General features: G+C 37.5%; 3 protein-coding genes across 4 annotated transcripts in view; all 3 read right to left on the bottom strand.

Annotated features, from left to right (window-relative positions):
* LOC112177374 (leucine-rich repeat receptor protein kinase HPCA1) overlaps positions 1–27,164 on the bottom strand; it is a 74,998-nt gene that overhangs the window by 14,690 nt on the left and 33,144 nt on the right. The window lies entirely within an intron of this gene.
* Positions 2,927–7,114, bottom strand: LOC112177378 (glutathione S-transferase zeta class). Its single transcript, XM_024315672.2, has 10 exons — positions 6,961–7,114; positions 6,755–6,854; positions 6,606–6,662; positions 6,410–6,495; positions 6,250–6,321; positions 5,430–5,483; positions 5,227–5,302; positions 4,887–4,948; positions 4,089–4,148; positions 2,927–3,047 (listed from the first exon to the last, which is right to left on the bottom strand). The coding sequence occupies exons 1-10, from the start codon at positions 6,961–6,963 to the stop codon at positions 2,949–2,951; spliced, it is 669 nt and encodes a 222-aa protein (XP_024171440.1). The 5' UTR covers positions 6,964–7,114; the 3' UTR covers positions 2,927–2,948.
* The window catches only part of LOC112177379 (glutathione S-transferase zeta class), a 40,859-nt gene continuing 39,308 nt past the window's right edge, over positions 25,614–27,164 (bottom strand). For both annotated transcript variants that reach the window (XM_024315675.2, XM_024315674.2), the window contains exons 9-10: positions 26,707–26,766; positions 25,614–25,734 (exon numbers count right to left, since the gene is read on the bottom strand). In XM_024315675.2, the coding sequence (XP_024171443.1) occupies positions 25,636–25,734; positions 26,707–26,766 (159 nt within the window). In that variant the 3' untranslated portion in view covers positions 25,614–25,635. The remainder of the gene's footprint in view (positions 25,735–26,706; positions 26,767–27,164) is intronic.

The following is a 27,164-nucleotide window of genomic DNA, read 5'->3' as shown; positions in this document are numbered from 1 at the left end:
TCTATTTCTATTAATGATATCTTTGCATATTTTGTTGCAAAAGGAATTATAGAGTATGATGATATCGAACCTCGCTCAATTGAAGAATATCAACAAAGAGTGGATTGGCCTAAATGGAAAAATGCGATCCAGGCTGAAGTAGATTCACTAGCAAAGAGACGGGTATTTGAGCCTATAACGCCGACACCCGCAAGTGTAAAGCATGTTGGCCATAAATGGGTCTTTGTTAGAAAGCGTAATGAGAAAAATGAGGTTGTTAGATATGAAGCCCGCCTTGTGGCTCAAGGTTTCTCAAAATGCCCTAGAATCGACTACGAGGAGACATATTCTCCCGTAATGGACATCATAACGTTCCGCTACCTTGTCAATTTTGTAGTTTCCGAAAAACTTGACATGCAGCTTATGGATGTGGTCACAGCATATCTCTATGGGGATCTAGATTCAGAGAGATATATATATATATATATATATATATATATATATATATATGCAGGTTCCGGATGGACTTCAATTACCCAAATCAAGTGGCTCTAAACCACGGAGCGCGTTTTCACTCACTATATGGATTAAAACAATCCAGACAGATGTGGTATAACCGTCTAAGTGACTACTTGATTGGAAATGGATATATTAATAATGAAATATGCCCATAAGTGTTCATTAAATGAACAAGTTCCGAATTTGCAATTGTAGCAGTTTATGTCATGACATGAACCTAATTGGAACTCTAGATGAGTTAAAGGAAATTGCTAAGTATTTGAAATCCGAATTTGAGATGAAAGATCTTGGGAAAACACAGTTTTGCCTCAGATTAGAACTCGAGCACCATGATGATGGGATTTTGATCTATCAGTCTGCATATACTCAAAAAATTCTAAGGCGTTTTAATGAAGATAAAGCAAAGCCTGTGAGTACTCCCATGATTGGCAGTAGTCTTGAGCCTGGAAAAGATCCATTCCGTCCAAAGGATGAGGACGAAGAGTTAATAGAGGCTGAAGTGCCCTATTTAAGTGCAATAGGCGCATTATTATACTTAGCTCAATGCACAAGACCGGACATCTCATTAGTAGTGAACTTGTTAGCTAGACATAGCCCTACGCCAACACGCCATCATTGGATTGGTGTAAAGACAATCTTTCATTACTTAAAAGGTACGATCGATATGGACTTGTTTTATCCCTAGAGAGATAGAGAGAAGGAATAATGGATGTTTCGGATCAGACTCCTTAAGGCCAGACACCGCCGTCCATGACGTCAAGACCGGCCAAGTTGCCGCCGCCACAATTCAAGGTAGTCGGCATTCTCCTCCTCCCCTCCACCAAAATGACGATGATGTTTTGATGGGTTTTGCTAATGCAAGGTATCTCTCTGATCCTTACAAAGATCGCTCCTAAACAGGTTATGTCTTTATCATGAGAAGTACTACGATATCTTGGAGGTCTACAAAACAGACCCTTCTTGCTACTTCCTCGAATCATGCAGAGATTAGTACTCTACATGAAGCTGTGCGTGAATGTATATGGCTAAGGTCTGTAATTAGACATATTCGATGAACTTGTGGTTTGAAGTCTACCACGGATGAGCCTACATGCATTTATGAGGATAATGCAGCTTGTATTGAACAAATGAAGTTAGGTTTCATCAAGGGCGACAACACCAAGCACATATCGCCCAAGTTCTTTTATAATCAGCAACAACAATCACTTCTAAAGATTGAAGTGAATCAAATCCAATATATCAGACTTATTCACCAAGTCGTTACCTAAATCCACTTTTGAGAAACATGTGAAGAACATCGGATTGGGAAAGTTATCCGAACTCCCATGATCGTAGCAATCAGGAGGAGATTTCGACATCAGGGAGAGGGAAGATGTCTACATGTTAGATCTCGAAAAGTGAAGGATGTGTTGTACTCTTTTTTTAACTCCTCGAGGTTGTTTTTTTCCTACAGGGTGTTTATTACTCGAGCAAGGTTTTTAATGAGGCAACGATTGAAGCGTCACTACCAAGTTTGAGCGGCACAAGGAGGAGTGTTGAAGAATGTTGACATTTAGTGTGCCTTGTCAAACTAAAATTAGTTCTATGATTGTAATAGGAGAGAAGGTTTTAGAATTCCTAGTCTTATTCAGAATAGTTTTCCTTGTATCATAAGAATATGCACTTTGTAATCTCTATATATAGGGCTCCTATTATCAATGAATATACACAATTCTCTCATCTATCTCTCCTGAATCCTTTATTCTTAAACAAACATGAAGCTAAGGAGCCATTGATTTGACAAGGGAATTTGTTGTTAATGTAGAAATTTCATGATGGGATTGGAGGAGACACATGCACAGCTAGCATACATTCAGCAAATATAGGTACCTAATTTGCTAGACAAGTGGAACACACCAGAAGAAGCATCAATGAAAATCTGAAACACAAAAGAAAATTTAGATCTTCTTCTCTTTAAAATACGGTTTATTACTTTATTTGACATAGGAGGCTAGAAGCTGTATGATCCAAGTACACAATGTGTACAAAAGACGCTGAAGAGTTTTGACATACAATCCAGACAATTACATCATTTTACATATACATTACAGCACTGCAGTTTCAGCCTGTTCCATTATTGGACAACCCTTATTTATACGTACATGTTAGTATTACTATGTTGGCAATGTTGCAACATTCCAAATGCTTCAACGAAAACCTTAGTTGGTGGAATTTTTTCTGCATTTGGGGATAGGAAAGGTTGATTAGAATAAAAGAGATAGTTTCAGGAGGATGGAAAATCCCTGAAGCACCAACCAACAAGAAAGTAACTACAGTAAATACAGTGTGTTCATGTGGTGCCACAAATATTTCATCAATGCCAGATGTAAGCAGAAAACTTGTATATATGGTATAATCTACTCATTAGACAGGAGATATTACTTCATACCTCTTGAACTTGTGGGTAACTATTATGAAGTAGCATCCGGCTGCTTATCCGGCCTAGCATCTATGAATGCTGGTATCTCATCGTATGCCTCATGCAACCTGGACAAAAGGGGGAACTGGGTCTGTACAAACAATTGAGGAAAGAAACTCATCAAAGATGCAGATGGCAAAGGCACTTGTCATTTAGACCGTAAAGTCCAAAAAACCAGAGAAATAGTTGGTTGATACTATCAGTGTGAGCAATAGAAGGGGCTGTAAAAAGAAAGGGAGGGGGGGGGGGGGGGGGGGGGAAGCAGCTAGTGGATATAAATATAGGAACATCCAAGACCAGAAGCAAGGATAATAGGGACCAAGACAATTTCAGTCTTTCATTTCATTAGTGTTGACTAAAAATTATGAAAATGATCCACTTGGCTCCCGCAAGCCCAGTCAAATAAGGTGTGAGGTTCACCCCACTCAACGCATCAATTACACTATCTTTTCAGTAACTTTGAATCTTTGGTTCCACAAAATGTTATTAGCTGAAGTCAATAGGAGGGAAATTATGGTTATACAATATAATTCAGTAATAAAGAAAAAGAAGTGGTAAAATTTCATTCTATAGTCCTGAAGCATACATTTATCACTGAATTAGCTACCATACAATCAACTTCTTGAAGCATGCCTGTTTGGTCAGCACTCTATAAGAAGTTAAGTACTTTTTTTTTTTTTTGTGTGTGTGTGTGTGGACTGTCATTGTATACTAACATTTTTAGGACCAAATCTCTACAAATACTTTTTCTTACGCTGGACCTACCACAGTACTATACCAACTGACAAGCCAGAATAGACTCCAACTCAATGTATAAAAGATGCAGCTGCCTATACATCATAAGGAAATATAGGACTGTAGCGAGAAGAAGTGCAAATGCACGAAAAGGTTGTTTGACACCTCAATTTTCGAATGGTATGGAAAGCAAACGCAGAATATAGAAATTCCATAACGTGATTGCAATATCAGAATAGTCAATATGGACCCATTCAATTCTCACTCAAAAGAACAGGAAAAGAAACGTGCCATGCCACAGAGATAAGTATCAATTTTACACTACCAGTTGAATAAAATCCCTTTATGTACATTTCCTATGGTTATAACTTTAACTGGCGCAAGAAATGAGCAGTACCATGTCTAGATTGAACCTTGAAAAAGATGCATCAATCTGGGGCGCCAGGAATAAATCTGCCTGCAAATATTTATCAAAATGTTACATATATTTGAAGTTTCTCCAAACAAAGTAATTTCACACCAATTAGAAAGTGACCATTCCATAGTGCAGCATGCAACTCAAGTACTGTAATCCAGAACCTCATAACCACATCGGCTGTTAAAGAAAGATAAAGTTCTAGATGGTCTACTGGTACTGCAGTGTTCTGTTTCTTTAGAGAACAAAAAAAATTGCATGAAATGGACATTTCAAATCTGTGATTATATTGCTAGCCAGCTAGGCAAAGGTCCTTGGTAATCTTAATGGTAAAATTTAGTTTGCATGCTTCTAAAAGTAGTGAAACCACAAGTCTAATTACTTTGAGAACATTGGATTTGCATGATTTTTTTCTATGGTTAGTAAGATATGATGTGAGCTAGATGTTATTATTTAAGCAAATGTAGGTGGCCTAATGTTTATCTCCAGCCTAAATATATGCAAATAACAGGGCAACAGCTTTCTGAAATATATGTAAATGTTGTGTACTTTTTGGGTGAATTCAAAACCTCGGAAAAGCAAAAGACCAAAGCCCATGAATGAAAACTAGGCTTAGAGAACCAGTAAACTAGTTCCTTAGACCTGCCGCATAAAATATTTTCTGGTTTGGGGTTAAATGTGGTCAAAACGGTTCTTTTATTTTGCACTGACAAAGTCGATCACTGCTTTTTTCATAAGATGGAGAAGAAGAAGAAAGAAGACAAAATTGATCAAACATACAAAAGAAACTTCATCTCCAATTGCATATCTTCCTGCATAGTTTTTCAGTAGATCTTCAAGTGCTGAAAGAAATACAAATAGTAGATATTAGACCTAAATTATTCATGAGAATAGGAATAAGTATATGGTAAGACTCCAACACTTGTGCTTGTCTGCTTGAGAAGCAAGACTGGGGAGAAAATATTACCATAATTCCTTTTTCATTTCATGGGCTAGAAAAAAAATATTAAATTCAAAAGTTGTGGTTTACTGAATATTTCCTCTTTTTTTTTTTTTTTTCTTATCTCTTTGGAAGGGGAATGTGGGACCATATGGATCAATAGTTTTTCCAAAGATTTACCTGCAAAACCTTTCCCAATATGAACTTTAGCCCATTCAATTTTTGCATCTGGACTAACCCTTTCTTCTATATAATTCTGTAAATTGGAAAAGCAATGAGCGAGATCAATGTTATTGATTAGATGAAAATGCAACAAGAAGTGAACTCTTATAACAATGAAAGTGTTATGAAGTATAAACAAGCAAAAGCATCCAGCTAGTTACCAGTACTGCCAGATTCAGAAGGGGCTGTATGCTTGAGCAAACAATATTTGCAGCCTGCACATCAGGAGGAGGACATGAAAATAGCATTAATTAAGAAAATAACTTCAAAAAGTTACAAACTGTGTATTCAAATTAGGATTTGGAGCAAAGCATAATGAATCGTCCAAAGCATTAGCAAACTCATATGAGACTCATAGTATATCATAAAACTGGAGCATGATACTACTGTCTAAACCGATTTGGCATCATTCAGCTGCATATATTATGTATATTGCATTAAGCACCAATACACAATATAAACTACCATCAATGTCATTTACACCCTGTTTAGGATTATACTATGTTAGTTACGGACTTAAGATGATGCAGTTCTTGGTAAGCTATATATGCATACAAGTGTTGCCAAGTCAATAGGACAAAGAAAGAAACCATATTTTACTTTTGAATTCAACATGACAATGGGGATGTTGCAGCCATGAGAACATGAAAATCCAGTCACTTTGTAAGAAGCAGTGCAATTGACTTATCCATGCAAACAAGCAATAGAATTTTAAGGAAAAGAAACATTTTAGTTGACCAGGAGATTCAAGCCAGAATGATTCAGAAAATAGAGCTCCTAAAACATGGGTTATCAAATAAGCCAACAAGCAGCATTAGAAATAATAAGATCCTGTGGCATGCACAATTGCATGTAAAACTCTGACCTCACCATGATCGCGATCATAACTTTGACTTCACATCAGAAAAACAGCCAAATCCATCCACTATAGTTGAGAAAATCTTAACAAAAGGACCCCAATATCCTTGACACGAGACTGACCTGGAAGTTAATGGCCTTTCGCTGAAGGTCTTCAGGCAACAACGGATGTTGTGGGTACTTTTCTTCCAAATACTGTGAAATATGAGAAGAAGCTAATGAAAACTGAACGCATGTCCAATGCAGATTAAGCTAATGGAGAAAGAAGAACATACAGACTGACCAATAATATGGCAAATGAATCAGAAACAGCTATGTCCCCATCCACAAGTACCGGCACACAGCAGATAGGATTCAGCTTTCTAAACTCTGCCAGACGAAAAAAAAAACATCAGTACAGAATCAATTCAAAGCAGATACAACAGATACCAATAATGAATTGAATGTACAAAGTGGTGAGTTAAAGGAATGGGACTAACCAGGACTAAACTGTTCTCCCTTCAACAAGTTTACAGCTTTGTACTCGTATTTGAGCCCTATACATATACAAACCATAAGTTCAAGTTCAAATTCAAATTGAGATAACAATAATGAATTGAATGTACAAAAACTGGATGAAAGGAAACACCTTTGAGGTTGAGTGCAATTCGGACACGGTAAGCACAAGAGCTCATGTAGTAGGAATACAATTTCAGTTGTTGATCGCCATTTTCGTCACTACCACTCGCCTAAAGACGCAAACTTTCAGTCTCAGTATCAATTTGTCCATATATTTCAAACCCAGAATTAATCCAAACTAGGAAGATAAGAATGACAAAGTTGAACTTGACTCACCATAAGGGATTATCCGATGACACACAGGTTGTAGCAAAATCGCAAATGTGGGCTTTTGTTCTTTCGCTTATTTAATTTACACTAAATTAGTATCCGCCAGCATCATTGACGGTCCATTAATGAAATCGACTAGTAATTTAGAGTCTCCCTCAACTTAAATTGACTTGTAATCTGCTTTTATTGAGGCTTTCAGATCAGTTGGAAGTTAGTAGTTTAGCTCATAGGGCACTATTAATACTGTACTTCCTTGCTCCATTGATTGGAAGAAAGTCATTGATGATCTGTTAAAAGCTTGCAGTAGCAAAGGTATTATTTTTAGGGTCTTTCTAAATGTACCCAGCAAATTTCTAAGACCTAACAAAATATTTATTTTTAATTATCTTTCTTTATATCTAAATAAACTCATCAATTGTTCCTAAATTACCCTCATAAGATACACCCAGCAAAGAACAACCTCTTATCGAACACGTCTTTCTACTCGTCGATTTCGGCTATTCAATATTCGATGGGATGGTGCGTAGTGCACTTACGACGTTGGTGGTGGCAGTGACTTGTAGTGGTAATGAGGAGAAGCAGGTGGTGGAGGAGAGGAGTAAGGGTAGTTTGCCGACGTTTACGAAGAGAAAGCCACTACTGCCACTAGAAGACTCAAAACTAGAGAGGTCCCCATTTTTCCCATTCTTTAATTTGTTGATTGAATGGAAGCTACGAAACTTGAACTATTAGAAGAATAAAACCTAGCTACCTATTATGTACAATATAGTGCCATAGATCAAATAGAGCAATTCTTCCATATTTTAGCTTGTTTATTTATTCTTTTATTTCATGAATCATTGAGAAAGAGAACGAGTTTTGAAAACGTGTGTGTTTTGCCTAACTTTCTCTGATTCTTGACCAGCGGCTTTCATAAAAGGATTGAAATATGAACTAAGACCTGGGCCAGGCATGATGGGAATGAACGAGCATAAAAATCTGGGGTTTTGTTTTGTTGGGTACATTGTATTCTAGGGTATTTTGGGAAAATCAGTTGGTTTAATTAGACATAATTAAAGGTAATGAAAAAAAAAATTTGTCAGGTATACTTAGAACTTTGCTGGGTACATTTAGAAAGACCCTATTTTTAGGGCGCGGCTATTATTTTTACTTGCTCATTACACACTATATCTTAATTTTAAAGATTAAATACTGTTTAATCCTTGTACTCTAAAATTTCATATCAATAGATCCTTTTCGTTACTCTCTGTCAAAAAACTCTGTTAAATTGCTGACGTGGCATTCATTCCGCGGCAAAATATCTATTATACCCTCATTTCCTTTTCTTTTTTTAAAATTTATTCTTTTCTTTTTTCTTTTTTTTTTAATTTATTCTTTTGGACTAAATTCAGTTTAGTCCCTTGAACTTTAGGGCTAAAATCACTTTGGTCCCTAACTTTTTTTTTTTAATCACGATAGTCCCTGCACTTCTAAATTGCATCAGCCTAGTTCAAAATGTGACGTCAGATGCTGAGTTGGACCCGACATAAGGGCCCATTTTCCAGACTCTGACCCTCAGTTTGGATGAAAAGTCCAAACTACCCCTACTTCTTCAGAAATTTGTCTTTTTCTTTTTCTTACTTCCTCTTCCAGTTTTCTATTCCCTTTCTGCCTCGACTATGATACCAGACCTCAGAAACTAATACCGATAAAACTCCCCGATTCCATCAATTCCAGGCCACATCCTTTTGGTCTTCTTCCCTTTCTTCCGGCTCTCTTCCTACTCCGAGCACCGAAGAAACAATAAATGGCTTGAGACAAAAGAGAGGCGATTAAAATTGCATCTCAATGGGGTTGGACAATGAGGAGGATGAAACACCTGTGGATCTCCAAGGAGGTGGTCCGTCGAGTGATGCTGGCCAGCCATGGCAGCATATTTCAACTCCGACGACGCTGACAATGCTCAAGTCTGGAGTTTCGATGGAGGCAGTGGCACGGCTTAGATTGGAAGTTTGGAGGTATTTTTCGATGCATATCGATGCTAATAAGAGGCTGGGATGTTGGTTTGTCAGCAGATCAAGGTTGGTTATGAAGGCCACCACGGGGTAGTTTTCCAGGACCAAGACAGCGATATGGTGGTGCGTCGGAGAAAAGACCGGCTCTATCACCGGCTGTCCGGCTCTATCTGAGAAGGCGGAGGAGAAGAAGGAGAAGGCAGTGGTGCGGCATTAGGAAGGCAGAGGAGAAGAAGGAGAAGACAGCATCCATGTGAAGCTTGATTCTTGTGGGCATTCATAGGATGATCTGACTGGGTTTCAAAAAAGATCCGAGCTTTGTGGAGAAGCACAGGTTTCGATCCCATCTGTTTTTGATGAACATGATTCTAAATTTGTATGCATTATGTTGGGAAATTAGGGATGCACGATTGATGTTTGATAAAATGTTGCAGAGGGATGTTGTCATGTGGAATATAGTGATGACTCTGTTGATGAAGAGAGGTGATATAGAGGAAGCTTATGATTTGATTTCGGGGATGCCAGATAGAAGTGTGAGGTCATGGACGCTGATGATTTCGGGGTTTGGTTAGTGCAGTAAGCCTAAGGAGGTGGTTCGTGTGTTTTTGGAGATGGAGGAGGCTGGTGTGAGGGAAAATGAGGTGACTGTAGTGGTGGTTCTTGCGGCTTGTGCTGATTTGGATCGAAGAAGAAGATGACGATGCGAGAATGAGATTATGTAAGTGCAAGGACGACGACGCTGGAATCGACGTCGTTGTCCAGGCTGTCGTCGACGGCGTTAAGATCGTGTAGTGAGCTGTCGATGAAGGAATTGGGCGGCGGAAGACTTGCAACGGAACCCTATTCCCCATTTCAAATTAGCCCCTACTTCTTCTCTCTTCTAGGGATGAAGATGGTGGTATCGACGTTGGAGTTCGGAAGCGGCGGAGGAGGGCGTGCGTTGGATCAATTTGGCTTTTAGGCTTGGGATGTCTGAAGCTAGGGGTCGTCAACGGGCCGGGCCGGGCCCATTCATAGCGGGCTTGGGCCGGGCCAGGCCGGGCCTTGCTATATTTTTAAATAATTGCGGGCCGGGCCGGGCTTTATTAAAAATCAAAGGATCCAAGCCCGTCCATATAAAGCGGGCCTTGCGGGCTTTTTCGGGCCGGGCCGGGCTTAGCCTTGCGGGCTTTTTTGGGCCGGGCCTTGCGGGCTTTATTTATAAATAAATATTTAAAGACACAAGTATTTTTTTTTTAATCAAGCTTTGGAAATTCAATGGATAATGATCAAATACAACCAAAGATAACAATCTATATAACTATATTGTACCAAAAAAAATCTATATTTATATATAGATACTAATTTGTTGATAAATAAATTTTTAAAGACACTAATTTTTTATAAATCTATATTTATACATCATACACTCCAAAGAGCTACATATAGCAATTCAAAGAAAATGAGAAACCGACCGTTGGATGAGTTTATTACAATAAATTATGAGTGTGGTAAAAAATTTAGCCAATTTCACCATATTTTTGAATCCGATCGGATTGGTCAACCGTAGTCACTTATATGTTTTAGTGGTTGACCGATGGCGTGGCAACCGCGAAACGTGCTTATTTTTTCACATCACGTTTGTATATATTCCATCGATGGATGTGCGTGGACATAAGATAAAAAAAAATTAATTTTAATTACAAACACATTGGACTATACTAATTTTATTCCTAAAGTTATATGACTTATACATTGCATTTAAATTGTTTAAGTTCATTCTAAAGCAACCATGAAGTGGAAAATGAATTCGGAGAAACCAACCGCTTGATGGAGAGATTGTAATGTTTCATGGTGGTTGTAGAAAATCCAGCCAATTTGGTTCACGTTTCGAATTCGATCAACTAGGTCAAACGTAGTTACTCTTATAAACCTATATTTATATATCATACACTCCAAAGAGCAACCCCTATCAATTCAAAGAAAATGAAAAAACCGACCGTTGGATGAGTTTATTACAATAAATTATGAGTGTGGTAAAAAATTTAGCCAATTTCACCATATTTTTGAATCCGATCGGATTGGTCAACCGTAGTCACTTATATGTTTTATTGGTTGACCGATGCCGTGACAACCGCGAAACATGCTTATTTTTTCACATCACGTTTGTATATATTCCATCAATGGATGTGCGTGGACATAAGATAAAAAAAATTAATTTTAATTACAAACACATTGGTCTATACCAAATTTATTCCTAAAGTTGTATGACTTATACATTGCATTTAAATTGTTTAGGTTCATTCTAAAGCAACCATGAAGTAGAAAATGAATTCGTAGAAACCAACCGCTCGATGGAGAGATTGTAATGTTTTATGGTGATTGTAAAAAATCCAGCCAATTTGGTTATCGTTTCGAATTCGATCAACTAGATCAAACGTAGTTACTCATATAAATCTATATTTATATATCATACACTCCAAAGAGCAACCCCTATCAATTCAAAGAAAATGGAAAAACCGACCGTTGGATGAGTTTATTACAATAAATTATGAGTGTGGTAAAAAATTTAGCCAATTTCACCATAATTTCGAATCCGATCGGATTGGTCAACCGTAGTCACTTATATGTTTTATTGGTTGACCGATGCCGTGACAACTACGAAATGTGCTTATTTTTTCACATCACGTTTGTATATATTCCATTAATGGATGTACGTGGATATAAGATAAAAAAAATTAATTTTAATTACAAACACATTGGTCTATACCAATTTTATTCCTATAGTTGTATGACTTATACATTGCATTTAAATTGTTTAAGTTCATTCTAAAGCAACCATGAAGTAGAAAATGAATTCGGAGAAACCAACCGCTCGATGGAGAGATTGTAATGTTTTATGGTGGTTGTAGAAAATTCAGCCAATTTGGTTCTCGTTTCGAATTCGATCAACTAGGTCAAACGTAGTTACTCTTCTAAACCTATATTTATATATCATACACTCCAAAGAGCAACCCCTATCAATTCAAAGAAAATGGAAAAACCGACCGTTGGATGAGTTTATTACAATAGATTATGAGTGTGGTAAAAAATTTAGCCAATTTCACCATATTTTCGAATCCGATCGGATTGGTCAACCGATATGTAGAATATATATATGCACATATTTTATATAGAAATATAATAATATAAGAAGTTCCACACACACACACACACACACACACACACACACATATATATATATATATATATATATCTCTCTCTCTCTCTCTCTATATATATATATATACACACACATATTACATATATATTAATATATATATATATATAAACACACACACACACACACATATATATATATATATCTCTATATATATATATATATAAACACACACACATATATGATATATTGATATATATATATATATATATATATCTATATATATATATCTATATGACTATATATATATATATATATAAACACACACACAAAAATATATCTATATGTGTCTATATATATATATATATTTATAAACACACACACACATATAGATATATCTATATATATAACACAAACACACACATACATATATATATATATATATATTAATATATATATATATATAAACACACACACACACACACATATATATATATAATATTTTGCGGGCTTTTACGGGCCGGGCCTAGCGGGCTTTTGGCGGGTCGGGTTTTTGAGGGCTTTTTTGCTGGCCTCCATCGGCCCACCAAGGCGGGCTTTTGCTGGTTTTTTGACTGGCCGGGCCGGGCCAAAAGCCCTGCGGGCCGGCGGGCCTCCATCGGCCCACTTGATCCGCGGGCTTTTTGATGAGGCCTATCTGAAGCTTGGGATGTCTGAGAGAGAGTAAAGTTAGAAGAGAGAAAAAAAATACAAAGAAAAAAGAAAGAAAATTATAAATTAGAATAAATTTTGGTAAAAAAAAAAAAAGATTAAATTGGAGATGTCCATTTTGCCCTGCTTGGGAGTTTAAAATCTGAAAAGTGGGACTCCATGTCAGTTCCACCTCAGCGTATGACGTCAAATTTTGGACCAGCCTAATGCAATCTAAAAGTGCAGGAACCATCGTGATTAAAAAAAAAAAGTCAAGGACCAGTCGAGGGACTAAACTGAATTTAATCCTATTCTTTTTTTTTTCCTTTCTTTTTATCTCTTCTCCTGTCTCTCTCTCCTTCATAGACCTTAACACAACCCCCTCCGTCTCCGACCCGAAGGCGCGTTCGAGCTAAGACCTTTCAATATTTTCAGAAAAAAAATATGTCTGAGACTCCTCACTTACCTAGCGACCCAGAGCCACCAAACCAACCCGACCCGCCCCGACTCAATCGATGTTGCACCCATCATGATGCGGCTTAAATAGCTCATAATTTAACCCTGCAAAGTGTAGTTGTCAGTATAGGATAAGCAGGGATCGTTCACTCCTGGGATTGTAGGGTACACCTACACAAAAAGGTCAATTAACAAATAAAAGAATAAAATGGGGGTTTTCAAATTTGGTTCCTAATCTACTTAAAATAAAAACGAAACAAATAAAACTATATACAATGATCGACTTCCCTAACCTAGACCAATACCACTTGGAAATTACTAAGTGTAAAAACAGAAAATTCATTTCAACATGCTACAAAAACTTGCCCATCTTAAATGCCTAGATAAGAGCCCAAATGAAAAGCCTCAACGGATCAATCCATTTATCTAATTCATTCTAATGTAGGCTTGGATCGGAAAAGTCCTTACCAAGCCTAATACTACTAATTTTCGAAAACACTCAGCGTAATTCTCTTAACTAGTAGTATTATCTAACCCTCGAATCAACTCACACGTGCAAATTAACCATTACACATAGAATTTAACACGTAATTTCCAGAATCATTTAATCATTAAAGCATGATTTTTACCACCCGTTAGAACTAATTACTACTTGTTTAACTCAGCGTCTTAACAAATAACAATTACTCTTGGCAAATTAAGCAAACACACAAGAACACTCAGCGTGATTCTAGCATGCAAACTTATTAACCTAACTCTGAAAATTACCTAAACACGTAAAAGGACACAAGATTATAACATGCATCATAAAAGAATTCTCGAAATTAACTCAATAATAAACTGAAAATCTCAAAAATATTAATAAAAATATTCTGAAAATTCCGTGTCTCCAATTACACAAGTCGCAAATCGAAACACACAAAACCGAAATAAAAATTGTAAGTAGAGTCATAGTTACACTTTGAAGCTTTCCTCAGCAGCTTAGCAACACGGTGATGAACTCGTCTCTGCTATGGTGGTGGAGTGTCCTTGACTTAGCGCCTTAGAGCTTTGTAGATTGATGGATGGATGGTGTCACGGTCTTGTAGGATATGGAGGTTTGAGAAGTGAATTGGGCAGTCTTGGAATGGTTTTTGGCCAGGAAGTGATGCTAATTCTATTCTGGACGTTGCCTATTTGTAGGGGAGCATTAATTAGTTGGCTTTTGTCGATCATACCCTTCATCATTGGACGGATGAAATTGCATCATAATTCCTTTAATTTTCTAACTGAAACATCTCCTTTAAGGCCTTAACTCCTCTCATAATGGGGCAATTCCTTTAATTTCCAAGCTGAAACATCTTTCTCTTATTTATTTTCCAGTTGAAACATCTTTCTCTTTTATTCCCCAACTGAAAACGTCTTTCTCCTTTATTTCCTTTCTTCATTGCTTGGTCAAATGTCTTAATGCTTTATTTTATGACTCCATCATTGCTGTTTCCAAGAGTTCCACCAGGCAATGTTTCCTACAACAAGCAGGAGAATATCAGAATTTTCTAGAGAAAATAAAGGGAATTAAAATGTAAAGACCGCAAAAACAGTCGATAGTGAGGAATCCTGATCCAGCTATGATTTTTTTATGAATTTTACTTTTTCCACCTATTTCACTCCAAACACTCAACAGGACTCTCAAAATGACTTAATGATATCACATCACTACTTCAACCCCTTCGCTAATCTCATCGATTCCTGCAGCTCCGAAGGCGACTTCTTCTCCAACGCTGCCTCCGATTCTGACCATGACATCAGTTGCTTCATCACCGATCTCTGCAACCGTCGTGCCTCCTCCAATCATCTCCCTAGTGACTGCGTCCTCATCTGGGGTCCGTTTGTCACCGAACTGGAGATCGAAGGTGACGACGGCGATGATCTCGGGTCAAATTCCAATTTGGGGCTAGGGATTGGGGCCGAGTCAAATTCTCAGGGCTTCGGCTATGAATTTAGTGACTTTCTAGCTCCGCAAGGGCTTTGGGTTGTTAGGTTGGAGTTCGATTCGGATTTGGATAACGATGAATTCGAAGGCAATCAGGTCAGCGAGGGTATCAAGTCGATTTGGGACAGTATTTTCATGGAGGAGCAGACAAATGCGTATGAGAATTGGATTGGATGGATTTGCAGAAAGTTTGATTCAAATGAAGGAAATGAGATTTGAGAGATGGCCATTGGAGAAGTGGGGAATTAAGGTTTTGGGCGGCGGTGTAGTGGCGTTGGCGGTGGGGATTAGGGAATAGAGTTGTTTGGCTTGGGATGGGGATTTGATGGTACTGGGGTTTTTAAAGAAGGTTTTGAGCAAGGTTTGGATGGAGCTCATGGGTTCTTGATGAAATCGTTTTGGTTTTCTTTTCTCTTTGTCTAATCGATCTGGGTATCTCCCATTGTTGCAGTTTTTTTGTCCCTTTTTTATTTGGATTTGGTTCAAGAACATGTAAAATTTCTGGGTTTTGATGGCTGGGAGGTGGTTGTTCGGAGAGAGAAGAGGTTGGGGGTTTTGGAGAGAGGGTAAATAGAAACTAAAAAATAGAGAAAAATTTTAAATTAAAAAATAAATTAGGAAAAAACAAGAGAAAGTGAGGGTATAATAGACTTTTTGACGCGGAAGGATTGCCACATCAGTAATTGAACAACGTTTTTGGACGGAAAGTAACGGAAATGACCTATTAGTCTGAAATTTTGGAGTAGAAAGACTAAACGTGTAAAATTAGAAGGTCAGGGACTAAAGTGTTTTTAGGGCAAAAGCTCAATGACTAAACAATATTTAATCATAATTTCAATATTAAATTTTGACAAGACCCGCCTCGAAATTCACCCTGAAATCCGAGATGGCATATGGGGCCCACTTTTCAAGAACATTCTACCGAAAATTTGCAATACTTTTCCTAAAAGTGGACAACTCAAACCTGTAGAAAGCACAACAAACACTTCTAAACAAAAATCACCCCTAATCTTCTGGAGCTACCGTGCTCCCCAAAACACAACAACTCCAAAACCAAGTAAAACTCAATCCAACACTTCCACAGTTCACTGAAAATCTGAAATTTACATAATCCCATTGACATAAACATAATTCCCAAATTATAACAATTATCCCAATAGGTGATCAGAGCAATCTAGGAAAATGAACTGAATTAGATTACAAGTAGCTTTTCTTTGTTTTTTTTTTTTTCTTAAGAGTTGCCATTCTAGAAGGCTACAAGTAACTTCTCATTGAAGGTGACTCTAATTGACTGCAGTAAAGTGTTTAATCAACCTCAAAGGTGACTCCAATTGACCACATTAACAACACATCACCCTCTTCCTAGAGAATCAAGTCAAACTTAATCACTTGTTGCAAGCTGGTTTCTTTCAAAGCATGTATTTAGAGAAGCCAATAGTACATGTGGCTAATGCCTTGGCTAACTTAGGTCATGAGTATTCATTGATGATTTGATACGAGGATTTGGTTTGGTATGATCCCCTATAGGGCTTCCTTTGCCTACAACCTTGATCGACTTCAAATCAATTGTAGCAGAAGCTAGATCCTCCTTGTGATTTCTTTTTTCAAACAATAAAAAAACATATATCTCTTTTTGGCGATCCCATCTATTTCTCTCTAGATATGCTTCATGATTAAAGCCTGAAATAGATGACTGTGGACTAAGAAAATGGTAGTGTGGCAATAGCCACACCCTATTTTTAATAGAGGTTTGGTATTGACATTCCACAAGTCTTACCCTTTTTTTAATTGAGGTTCAATATTGGTATTTCACAAGTCTTTGCCAAAATGAAATGAACACGTGAGAATGATCTTGGTAAGATCTCATATGTATAAAACATCTAATGATGCTTTTCTAAGCCTTAGAAGCAAAGTTGCAGATGAAAAAATCTAAATCACATTAAAATTAAGGAATCCTCAAGCATGACTTCGCAGTACAACTTTGCTTTCTGCATTGATCAAGAGAGGAAAAGTGTAGAAAAGATGGCAATTAATTTCAAGCAAAAAGTCAATTTAAGTGAGAGGACAAAAAAGTCAACCGGTTTGAAAAATCACAACACCACATCACTATTAACCCTACAACTTCCTAGTCGGCAACCTCCCCAACCATTCAGTTATCTCACTGACCAACCAAAAATCTCAACAACTTACCCACTACCTGACTAACCGACCAACTGCGCACCAACTAATTGTCGATTTCACCGTCCCATTGACAAATTCCACCACCACCTCACCAACAACTACACAATCACCAGACTTGCAAATTCTCACCAATCGACAGACAATCGACCACACAAACCCTAAAACCTAAACCAACGAACTCCACCATCTCTCAATTGTGGACTCCATTATTGTCCAAACAACAACTTAAGAATCTTTCCATCGGCAATGTCATTATCCCACCAATAATCATTATTGACCAGCAAATTGCCTGACGACCGCCTCTCGACCAACAACACTCATTGGCCGATCGATGACCCTGGCCACTACCTGAGTTGTGACTCCATTCTTTAATTTAGCTATTAAACATAACATAGTTTTTGTTTTAGAATCAATTTGAGATCCCTATACGAAATACATTGTTTAAACAAGTTTTATTTTAAGATGTTTATTCTATAAAAATGTTGTTTATCTTTGCGAAACTATTTAAAAAAAAATATATATATATATATATATATATATATACATATATATAAAAGGTAAAAATGTTGCAAAAATAGGTAAACCTCTATTTCATACAATCCATCAAAATCTCTTTTATATTTAGATGTCTCATTTCCATTAACACTCCATATTGCAAAAGAATTTCTAGTTCCCTGGCCTCTCAAATTTCCTTGTGGATATTTTTGTATCATAGTTTGTGAACATAGTTGTTTTTATTTAGTAAAGAATATAGTTTTAGTGACTCAATTTTCACTTGATCGAAACTTTATTCACTCATGTTTATAAAATTTCATTTTAGTCACTCAAGTTTAACTCTAATTATCACTTTAGTCCGCCGATGTATTTTTCCGATATAAAAAAGTCACATGACACCACAAATGCCATTTTTTTAGGTTTATTCTCATCCTTCATTGTTTCAAAAAATTTCAACCTATTTTCAAACCAAAAGTCTCACGTCTCTTCAACATCTTAAAAAATATCTCATCCTTTTGAAAAGACAAAGACAAAAGCTACTAGCTTTAGAATCGTAGAAAGGGAGAGGTTAGATTGCGAATCTCTAAACATGGTATGAGTTAGTGATGGTGAACTATTGGAGCTATTTCATAATCGATGGAGAGATAGAACCAAATAATGGTAAGAATATCTAAACAGGGTCCCTTGTATGTAGGCATTGTGCATAATGAGTTTTCTGACCATTAATGGATTAAGTACAGGAGTGCATGGTTCAAGAATTGGATCTAGGTTTGTTATTGACATTTGATTTAAGGTTTCGTAATTAAAAAATTGGGTTTAGAGTTTGATTATTGACATTGGATTTAGGATTTTTAATAAAGAAATTGGGTTTAGGGGTTTTGTTCATTGAAATCCACTTAAGAATTTACAATTGGTTCTGGAGTTAGGGTTGCCCTTTGTTTATTGAAACCAAGGTTTTATGTTGGGTTCGGCTATTGCCACCCTACTAACTGATTTGTTCACCCTACAAGTTTCTAATTTATTAAATGACTAAAATACCCTAATACAAAATTACAATAAAAGATAATATCTTATTAAAATTTACAATTATTTTTCTTATTACACCTTACCGAATACGTACTTAAATTTTAGGGTTTTTGTCCATTTACCCTAATCCTAGGGATTTTTTTCCCACTTACCCCATTAAGTTTTTTTAATTCCCTCTTATCCATGAAGACTCTAATAAGGTATTCCGTAATACCCAATTATATATTTTTTTTGTTTTTTATTTTTTTGTTTTTAAGACTATTTTACCATCACCTCTTTGTTACAAAGAGAGAGAGATAAGGAGAGAGAGAGAGAGAGAGAGAGAGAGAGAGAGAGGATGGAAGAGAGAGAAACCATATGAGACTTCGCCGCAGTTCGGTCACCGGTCGCAGAAATCTGGCGAAATATCGCAGAAATCCGAACATCGACAGCCGGAATCCAGTCACCAGCCACCACCACTGGACTTCTCTAAAAACTCGTTGGATGTCCCCAAAGAGGTCATCGGATCTCATAGGTCGCTGGAAAGGTTTATTACCCCCTAATAGACCTCTATTGCCCCCCAATAGAGGGGCAATAACCCTCTATTTCCCCCTAATAGACTTCTATTGCTCTCCAATAGAACTTTCAGTCGCCGGAATGGGAACTAATCTTCCTAAATGTAGACAAATAAAACTTTGATTAAAGAAAACAAAACGATCTCAATTCAAAATGTCTATTGTCCCCCAATAGACATCTATTGCCCCCCCCCAAAAAAAAAAGAACTTTCAGTCTCCGGAATGGAAACTAATCTCCCTAAGTTTAGACAAATAAAACTTTGATTAAAGAAAAAAGAAACGAGAAGATTACATCAATTCAAAACGTCTATTGCCCCCCAATAGACCTTTAACAAACTTCTATTGCCCCAATTCTATTACATCAATTCAAAATGGGGGTAGAAGGCCTAGAAGGAAAGGGAAAAAAAAAAAAAAGGAAGAGAGAAATTGATTTGGGCACCCAATCATCTTTCTCCTACGCCACAGCCTGCGTCGAGCACCAGAGGATACGTAACGTTGATGATGTTGCTCGGTAAGGCTAAGGAGACGGCATAGGGGTCCAGGAGGCCATTGGTGACACGTCATTTGGTCGTCGTTGTCAGTGCGATGGCGATTGGGTTGACGGGGCAGAACCTGTGCAAGCTCACCAATGAGCTGCAACGGAATCTAGGCAAGAACTCGACCTGTGACGGAGTTGGAGATCGGGAAGTGGATCAACGCCTGCCGGAGGTGGAGAATGGAGATTGGGGAGTGGATCGACGCCGACCGGAGGTGGAGAGAGAGAGAGAGAGAGAGAGAGAGAGAGAGAGATGGCATATGGGGTAGTTTATTAATTTGGCTTTGGGTAAAATTGTCTTTCTATGTTAAATTGGGTAACAGTGAATAAAAATCTGTTGCTAGGGTAAGTGAGATAATTTTGGCCAATTTTAGTGCTTTGGCTCAAGGACCCTAAATTTTGTTCGTAATATTTTCATTCATCGTTAAACTCTAAACTTCATTTTATAAGGCCTTAAATACGACTCCCCCAACTACATCAGATCAACTCATGTCTACTATGATTAGCAATTACCAATTAATTAATTCACATATATAGTTGCAATAGTATTGGCTAATTTTCTTGTCTCAATTTTTTAACCAATTAAAATCCAACTTCACTAGAATATGTAAATGTAGTCCCAAAAGTCCCAACAATATATATGAAGACAAGGGTTACTCATTTCCAGTAGTTAAAACTCAAATTAAGGGTGTAAAAGATTGATAATCAAAGGTTACAACTTATATTCTTAAACAAATTGTTATTTCTTGTATTAATAATGCTCAAAATTTAATACTCAAAAGATTGAAATTTCATGAGACTGATTGACTAAGAGACACAAGGAGGAATTTCCTTCTCAAGAACTGAGAAAGACGCAAAGGAAGCTAAATAGAAAAAGAATTCGAGTTAAACCCTATATTGTAAAAGGGTATTTTGGGTACTGCAAATGGGTGAACAAAGTAAACTTGAAATTAAAAAAATATAAGTAGGGTGAGAAAAGAATGTAGGGTGAACAAAGTAGTTAGTAGGGTGACAATAGCCGCACCCTTTTATGCTTTATGGTAATATAATCTTTTCACGTACTGGACTTGGTTTTTTTTTTTTCTCTATCTACTGAATTGGAACTTAGAAACCAGATAATGGTACAAGTCTGTTCCAAAATGACATCTATGTTACAGTAGAAGACAACTTGACTACACCAAATTAGATGTACAATTTAAAACCACATCAATGCACTAAAGATAAGTAGGGTATCATTCTAGCCGGGGATTAAGGGGAGTTATATATTCATGCATAAGATGTTAGGATCAAAACAAATTAAAGAATATATTTACATAGTATTTACAAAAATTACAAAGATAAGGGAGATTGAAGAATTTGTTTTCTAATTATTTTTTTTTTGTAGAATAATAGTCAACCACTTTATTGATAATAATAACAATAATAAGAAACATTACAACTTATAGATGTAGAAACTACATCGAAATATGAAATAACAATAACAATATTAGATGCACCAAAGCATCAGAAATAAAACCTAGTAAGAAGATTAACGGATGCACTTAAGCATTTGATGAAAGCACAGGACAAAATCCAGGCTATGTAAAATGGTACCAATAGTATGGTTGACCATACTTCCACGCAAAGATATACGTCGAATAGAGTGTAACTTTCTATCAAGGTAACTGGTGGTAGTGTGACCGACCTTGCCTACTCCACACAAAATAATACATTGAATAGAGAGCAATTTTCAATCTAGGTAGCCAAAAAACCCATTCCAAAATGCCAAAAAATATTGGGCCCCTAAACAATCTCCTGGATCCCAAATGTGAACCCTACAAACCCTAACAGCATTTGGCTCATACACCAATTGCAAATTCCCAAGAAGGAAGGCCCAACCAAAAACCCTACTTGAGCAATCCAACAAAGAAGAGGCCTAGGCCCACATGATTCTCCTTTGGGCACCCAAAATCTCTCTGGGCACCCCGACCATCCCGGACGTTGATCCCGTCTGCTACTCCGCCGCCCTTGGCAGGAGAAAGATCATCCCAGTCCTACCAAGACAACACCGTCTGCCACCGCCAATGTCACCGACCAGAATGCAAAGCCCGCCTAGACCCCAGGCACTACTTCACTCATCGTTTGCTGCTGGATCACCACCTCGATCTGGGATGCAGCAAAGAAAAGCGACAGCCGCCTCTCCAGTGCACCGGGGAACTGGGTTAAAACATAGCTCACTCATCCACCTCGCCACCAAAACCGCACGCCGTTGATTTCAGATGGGCCCGGATTGGCCGAAGACGCATGATTTTCGGTGCCAAGCCTATCCTGGAAAGCAGTGTAGCCTCTGCGTGTCCCCATTGAACAAAGGCATGGTCATAATGGATCCGACAAGAAGTTACCACAGGCCGAGATGCAAACCCCGACTTGATACAGGGCACGATCGACGTCGTGCGCCAAATAGCCGACACCGAAGATGATACCAGAATAGTTCTCCATCGAGGGTGGAGAAAGACATGCAACCACTATGCGTCTGTGTTGAATTCTCAAAGAAGAATTTTCCCAATCAATTGAAACAGGGAGAAATTGCAGAGTTAGAAAGGATTACAAATTTAAGAGATTATGAAAGCAACTTAAAGGACACTATTGCACCAACTGTAGCTATAGCAATCCAAGCAGCTCTTAAGAATTAATTGCCTGTTCTCAAGGCTGACTAAGTATTTCCTAGTAAAGTACAAAGTAATCTTAAACAACTCAGAGACTAAAGAATCAAAACTTTATTTGTAACAAGATGAGTTAAGAAGTTCTGCTGTCAAATCTAACATCAGAATTAATACTTCCTTAAAATGGTTCCTCAATGAATTTGAAAAAATTAATTATCATATACTACTTTCTCTGAAATCCGGATTACCACATACAGTTACTGGCACTGTTGGTTGAGTACTTCTAGGGGTCATCATTTGGCCCGCGGGCCTAAAAGCCCATGGGCGCCCGCCCGGCCCTGCCCATTGGGCACGAGGCAGGGCTAGGGCGGAGGGTTCAAAGCCCAGGCCCGGCCCGCGGCCCGGCCCGTTATATGCCCATTAAAGCCCGCCCGGCCCGGCCTTATAAGCCCCCCCGAAAGCCCATTCAATTTTTGTATTAATATATTTTTATGTAGTTATATTGAACTAATTATTGCATTAGGCCATATGTTTTTTTAATTTTGTATTTTATTGTGTTCAATAATTAACATATCATTATTTTTTCATAGGTTTTTGTATTTTTTTAACAAAATAATATGACATATAAATATAATGGGCTCGGCCCTGCCCACCCAAAAAAGCCCGGCCCGGCCCTAAAAAGCCCGTAAGGCCCTGGGCCCATGGGCGGCCCTGGGCCTTGATTTTTAAGAGAAGCCCGGCCCTGCCCGGCCCAAAAAATAAAAAATATATATTTTGGCCCGGCCCGGGCCCATTAATTTTGGGCAGGGCTGCCCATTGATGACCCCTAAGTACTTCTATGCTATTCAGCTTTGGGAAAGATTTTGACAAAAACTAGAGACATAATATCTGGAAAGCTAAAAAGCAGGTACAACAATTCTGCAAATTCAGATATTAACAAATAAATGGAGTAAGAAAATAAAATAGTAGCTATATTGAGCTTAACATCCGGAGTACTTGTCTGATGGTTTGCTAAAACGAGAAAAGGCGTGAATATAAGAAGCAGAAACACCTGAGTTCTATGATCCATTGTACACCAATTGAGGTCTCTAGGCGGCTAGGGTTGCTATTACAAGGATTTAGATAGTTTGGGTTTGTGTTCATATGATTAGGCTTATAAATGAGCGAATGTGTTAGCAGTGAGGGTCACCTGTTCTTTGCTCGGTAGCTTATACCATTTATGATTTTAGTGTAAGACAGCATTTGATGTACATGCCTTCTGGCCATGGTTAAATGAATGAAGTTATCCCTTTTCCTCAAAAAAAAAAAAAAAAAAAAAAAAAAAAAAAAAAACAAATATGAAACTCAAAATCATTTGACAGAGCTTGGTTGGGAAATTTATTATAGGAAGACGGAGAAAATCTCTCTTATCATCTACAACTTGATAAAAGGGCTCATAGTTGATTAGATGGATTCTCTTTCATGCTCAGCTGTCAAAGTGTAAGTGATGAAGGGAGTTAACCCACCAAGTCAAGGTCAATGTACCCCTTCCATTTCTCCATGTCAACAACCACCGTCTCCCCCATGTGACAAGAAAAAAAAATGGAATGAAATTCCTTAACCCAAAATTGCCGGAGGAATGATTTTCTTCATAGCTACACTTTTCTTGTAATTTCTGCATTAACAAGGTTCGTGAATTGTTGCTATCCTTTTTACTGGAGTATTTGAGCCACAATATTTTCAAAGAACGTCTCTAATGGTGAAGTGCTATTGAGATGAGATGACAGATCAAAGACCCCACTTCTTACTGCTTCAATGGTTTTAAATGAGGCTGAGGAGCCATTAATTCTACCAGGGATTTTGTTGTTAATGCAGAAATTTCATGATGGGATTTTCAAAGAACGTCTTTATGAGATGACAATTCCAAGACCCGACTTCCTACTGCTTCAATGGTTTAACACTTTCAACTTTAACTTTTAACTTTATGAGGCCGACGAGCCATTGATTCGACTAGGGATTTTGCTGCTTAATGTAGAAATTTCACAGTGGGATTTTCAAAGGACGCCTCAAATGGTGATGTTCTAACCACCACAGGTGGTCGAATTGGTAAGAGCCTCCAGGTGTGGAACCCCCACACCCGGGTTCGAATCCCGCCGATGCTTATTGGAGTTAAATCCCAATATATTCTTGTTGGCCAGGGGGGAGGAAGCGTTCTGACAAGATTCCCCGAGCACGGATTAGTCTCTGGGCCTAGGAAGCCTTTGAGGACACCGTGTGATTGACAAATCAAAAAAAAAAAAAAATGGTGATGTTCTACTCAGATGAAATGCCAATTCTCAGACCACACATCTTACTGCTTCAATGTTTTAACATGGAGATGAGGAGACATTGATTTGACTAGGGATTTTGTTGTTAATGTAGAAATTTCATGATGGGATTGGACGAGACACGCATGCACAGCATACCATTCAGCAAAGAAAATTTGCTAGACAAGTGGAACACACCAGAAGAAGCATCAATGAAAATCTGAAACAGTAAAGAAAATTTAGATGTTCTTCTCTGTAAAATACGGTTTATTGGACATAGAAGGCTAGAAGCTGTAAGATCCAAGTACACAATGTGCACAAGAGACGCTGAAGAGTTTTGACATACAATCCAGACAATTACATCATTTTACATATACATTACAGCAATGCAGTTTCAATCTGTTCCATTATCGGACAACCCTTATTTATACATCTTAGTATTACTATGTTGCAATGTTCCGAATGTTTCAACGAAAACCTTAGTTGGTGGCAATTTTTCTGCATTTGGGGATAGGAAAGGTTGATTAGAATAAAAGAGATACTTTCAGGCGGATGGAAAATCTCTGAAGCACCAACCAACAAGAAAGTAACTACACTAAATACAGTGTGTTCATGTGGTGCCACAAATATTTCATCAATGCCGGATGTAAGCAGAAAACTTATAATTAGACAGGAGATATTACTTCATACCTCTTGAACTTGTCGGTAACTATTATGAAGGAGCATCCGGCTGCTTATCTGGCCTAGCATCTACGAATGCTGGTATCTCATTGTATGCCTCATGCAACCTGGACAAAAGGGGGAACTGGGTCTGTACAAACAATTCAGGAAAGAAACTCATCAAAGATGCAGATGCCAAATGCACTTCTCATTTATAACGTAAAGTCCAAAAAAGCCAGAGAAATAGTTGATTGATACTATCAGCATGAGCAATAGAAGGTGCTGTAAGAAGAAAAGGAAAAAAAGAGCAGCTAGTGGATTAAAAATATAGGAACATCCAAGACCAGAAGCAAGGATAATAAAAAGACCCACTTGGCTGCCACTAGCCCAGTCAAATAAGGTATGAGGTTCGCCCCACTCAACGCATCAATTACACTATCTTTTCAGTAACTTTGAATCTTTGGTTCCACAAAATGTTATTAGCTGAAGTCCGATAGGAGGAAAATTATGGTTATACAAGTACATAATTCAGTTATAAAGAAAAAGAAATGGTAAAAAAATATCATTGTATAGTCCTGAAGCATACATTTATCATTGAATTAGCTACCGTACAATCAACTTCTTGAAGCAAGCCTGTTTGGTCAGCACTCTATAACTAGTTAAATATATTTTTTTTTGTGTGTGTGGACTGTCATTCTATACTAACTTTTTTAGGACCAAATGTCTACACATACCTTTTCTTATGCTGAACCTACCACAGTATTATACCAAACTGACAGGCCAGAATAGACTCCAACTCAATGTATAAAAGATGCAGTTGCCTATAGATCATAAGGAAATATAGAATTATAGCGAGAAGAAGTGCAAATGCATGAAGAAGTTGTTTGACGCCTCAATTTTTCGAGTGCTATAGAAAGCCAATGAAGATTAAAGAAATTCCATAAGGGGATTGAAATATCACTTTAGTCAATATGGACCAATTCAATTCTCACTCAAAAGAACACGAAAAGAATCGTGCTATGCCACAGAGATAAGTATTATTTTACACTGTCAGTTGAATAAAATCCCTTTATGTACATTTCCTATGGTTATAACTTTAACTGGCGCAAGAAATGAGCAGTACCATGTCTAGATTGAACCATTTAAAAGCTGCATGAATCTGGGGCGCCAAAAACAAATCTGCCTGCAAATATTTATCCAAATGTCACATATATTGGAAGTTTCTCCAAACAAAGTAATTTCACACCAATTGCAAAGTGACCATTCCATAGTGCAGCATGCAACTCAAGTAATGTAATCGAGAACCTCATAACCACATCAGTTGTTAAAGATAGATAAAGTTCTAGATGGTCTACTGGTACTGCAGTCTTCTGTTTCCTGAGAGAACAAAAAAAATTGCATGAAATGGACATTTGAATTTTGTGATTATATTGCTAGGCAAGGGTCCTTGGTAATATTAATTGTTAAATTTAGTTTCCATGCTTCTAAAAGTAGTGAAACCACAAGTCTAATTACTTTGAGAACATTGGATTTGCATGATTTTCTTCTATGGTTAGTAAGATATGAAGTGAGCTAGATGTT

Source organism: Rosa chinensis, chromosome 7, assembly GCF_002994745.2.
Source record: "Rosa chinensis cultivar Old Blush chromosome 7, RchiOBHm-V2, whole genome shotgun sequence".
Taxonomy (NCBI): Eukaryota; Viridiplantae; Streptophyta; class Magnoliopsida; order Rosales; family Rosaceae; genus Rosa; species Rosa chinensis.
The sequence above is the reverse complement of the archived record's forward strand: the minus strand, read 5'-3'. Positions and strand labels throughout refer to the sequence as shown.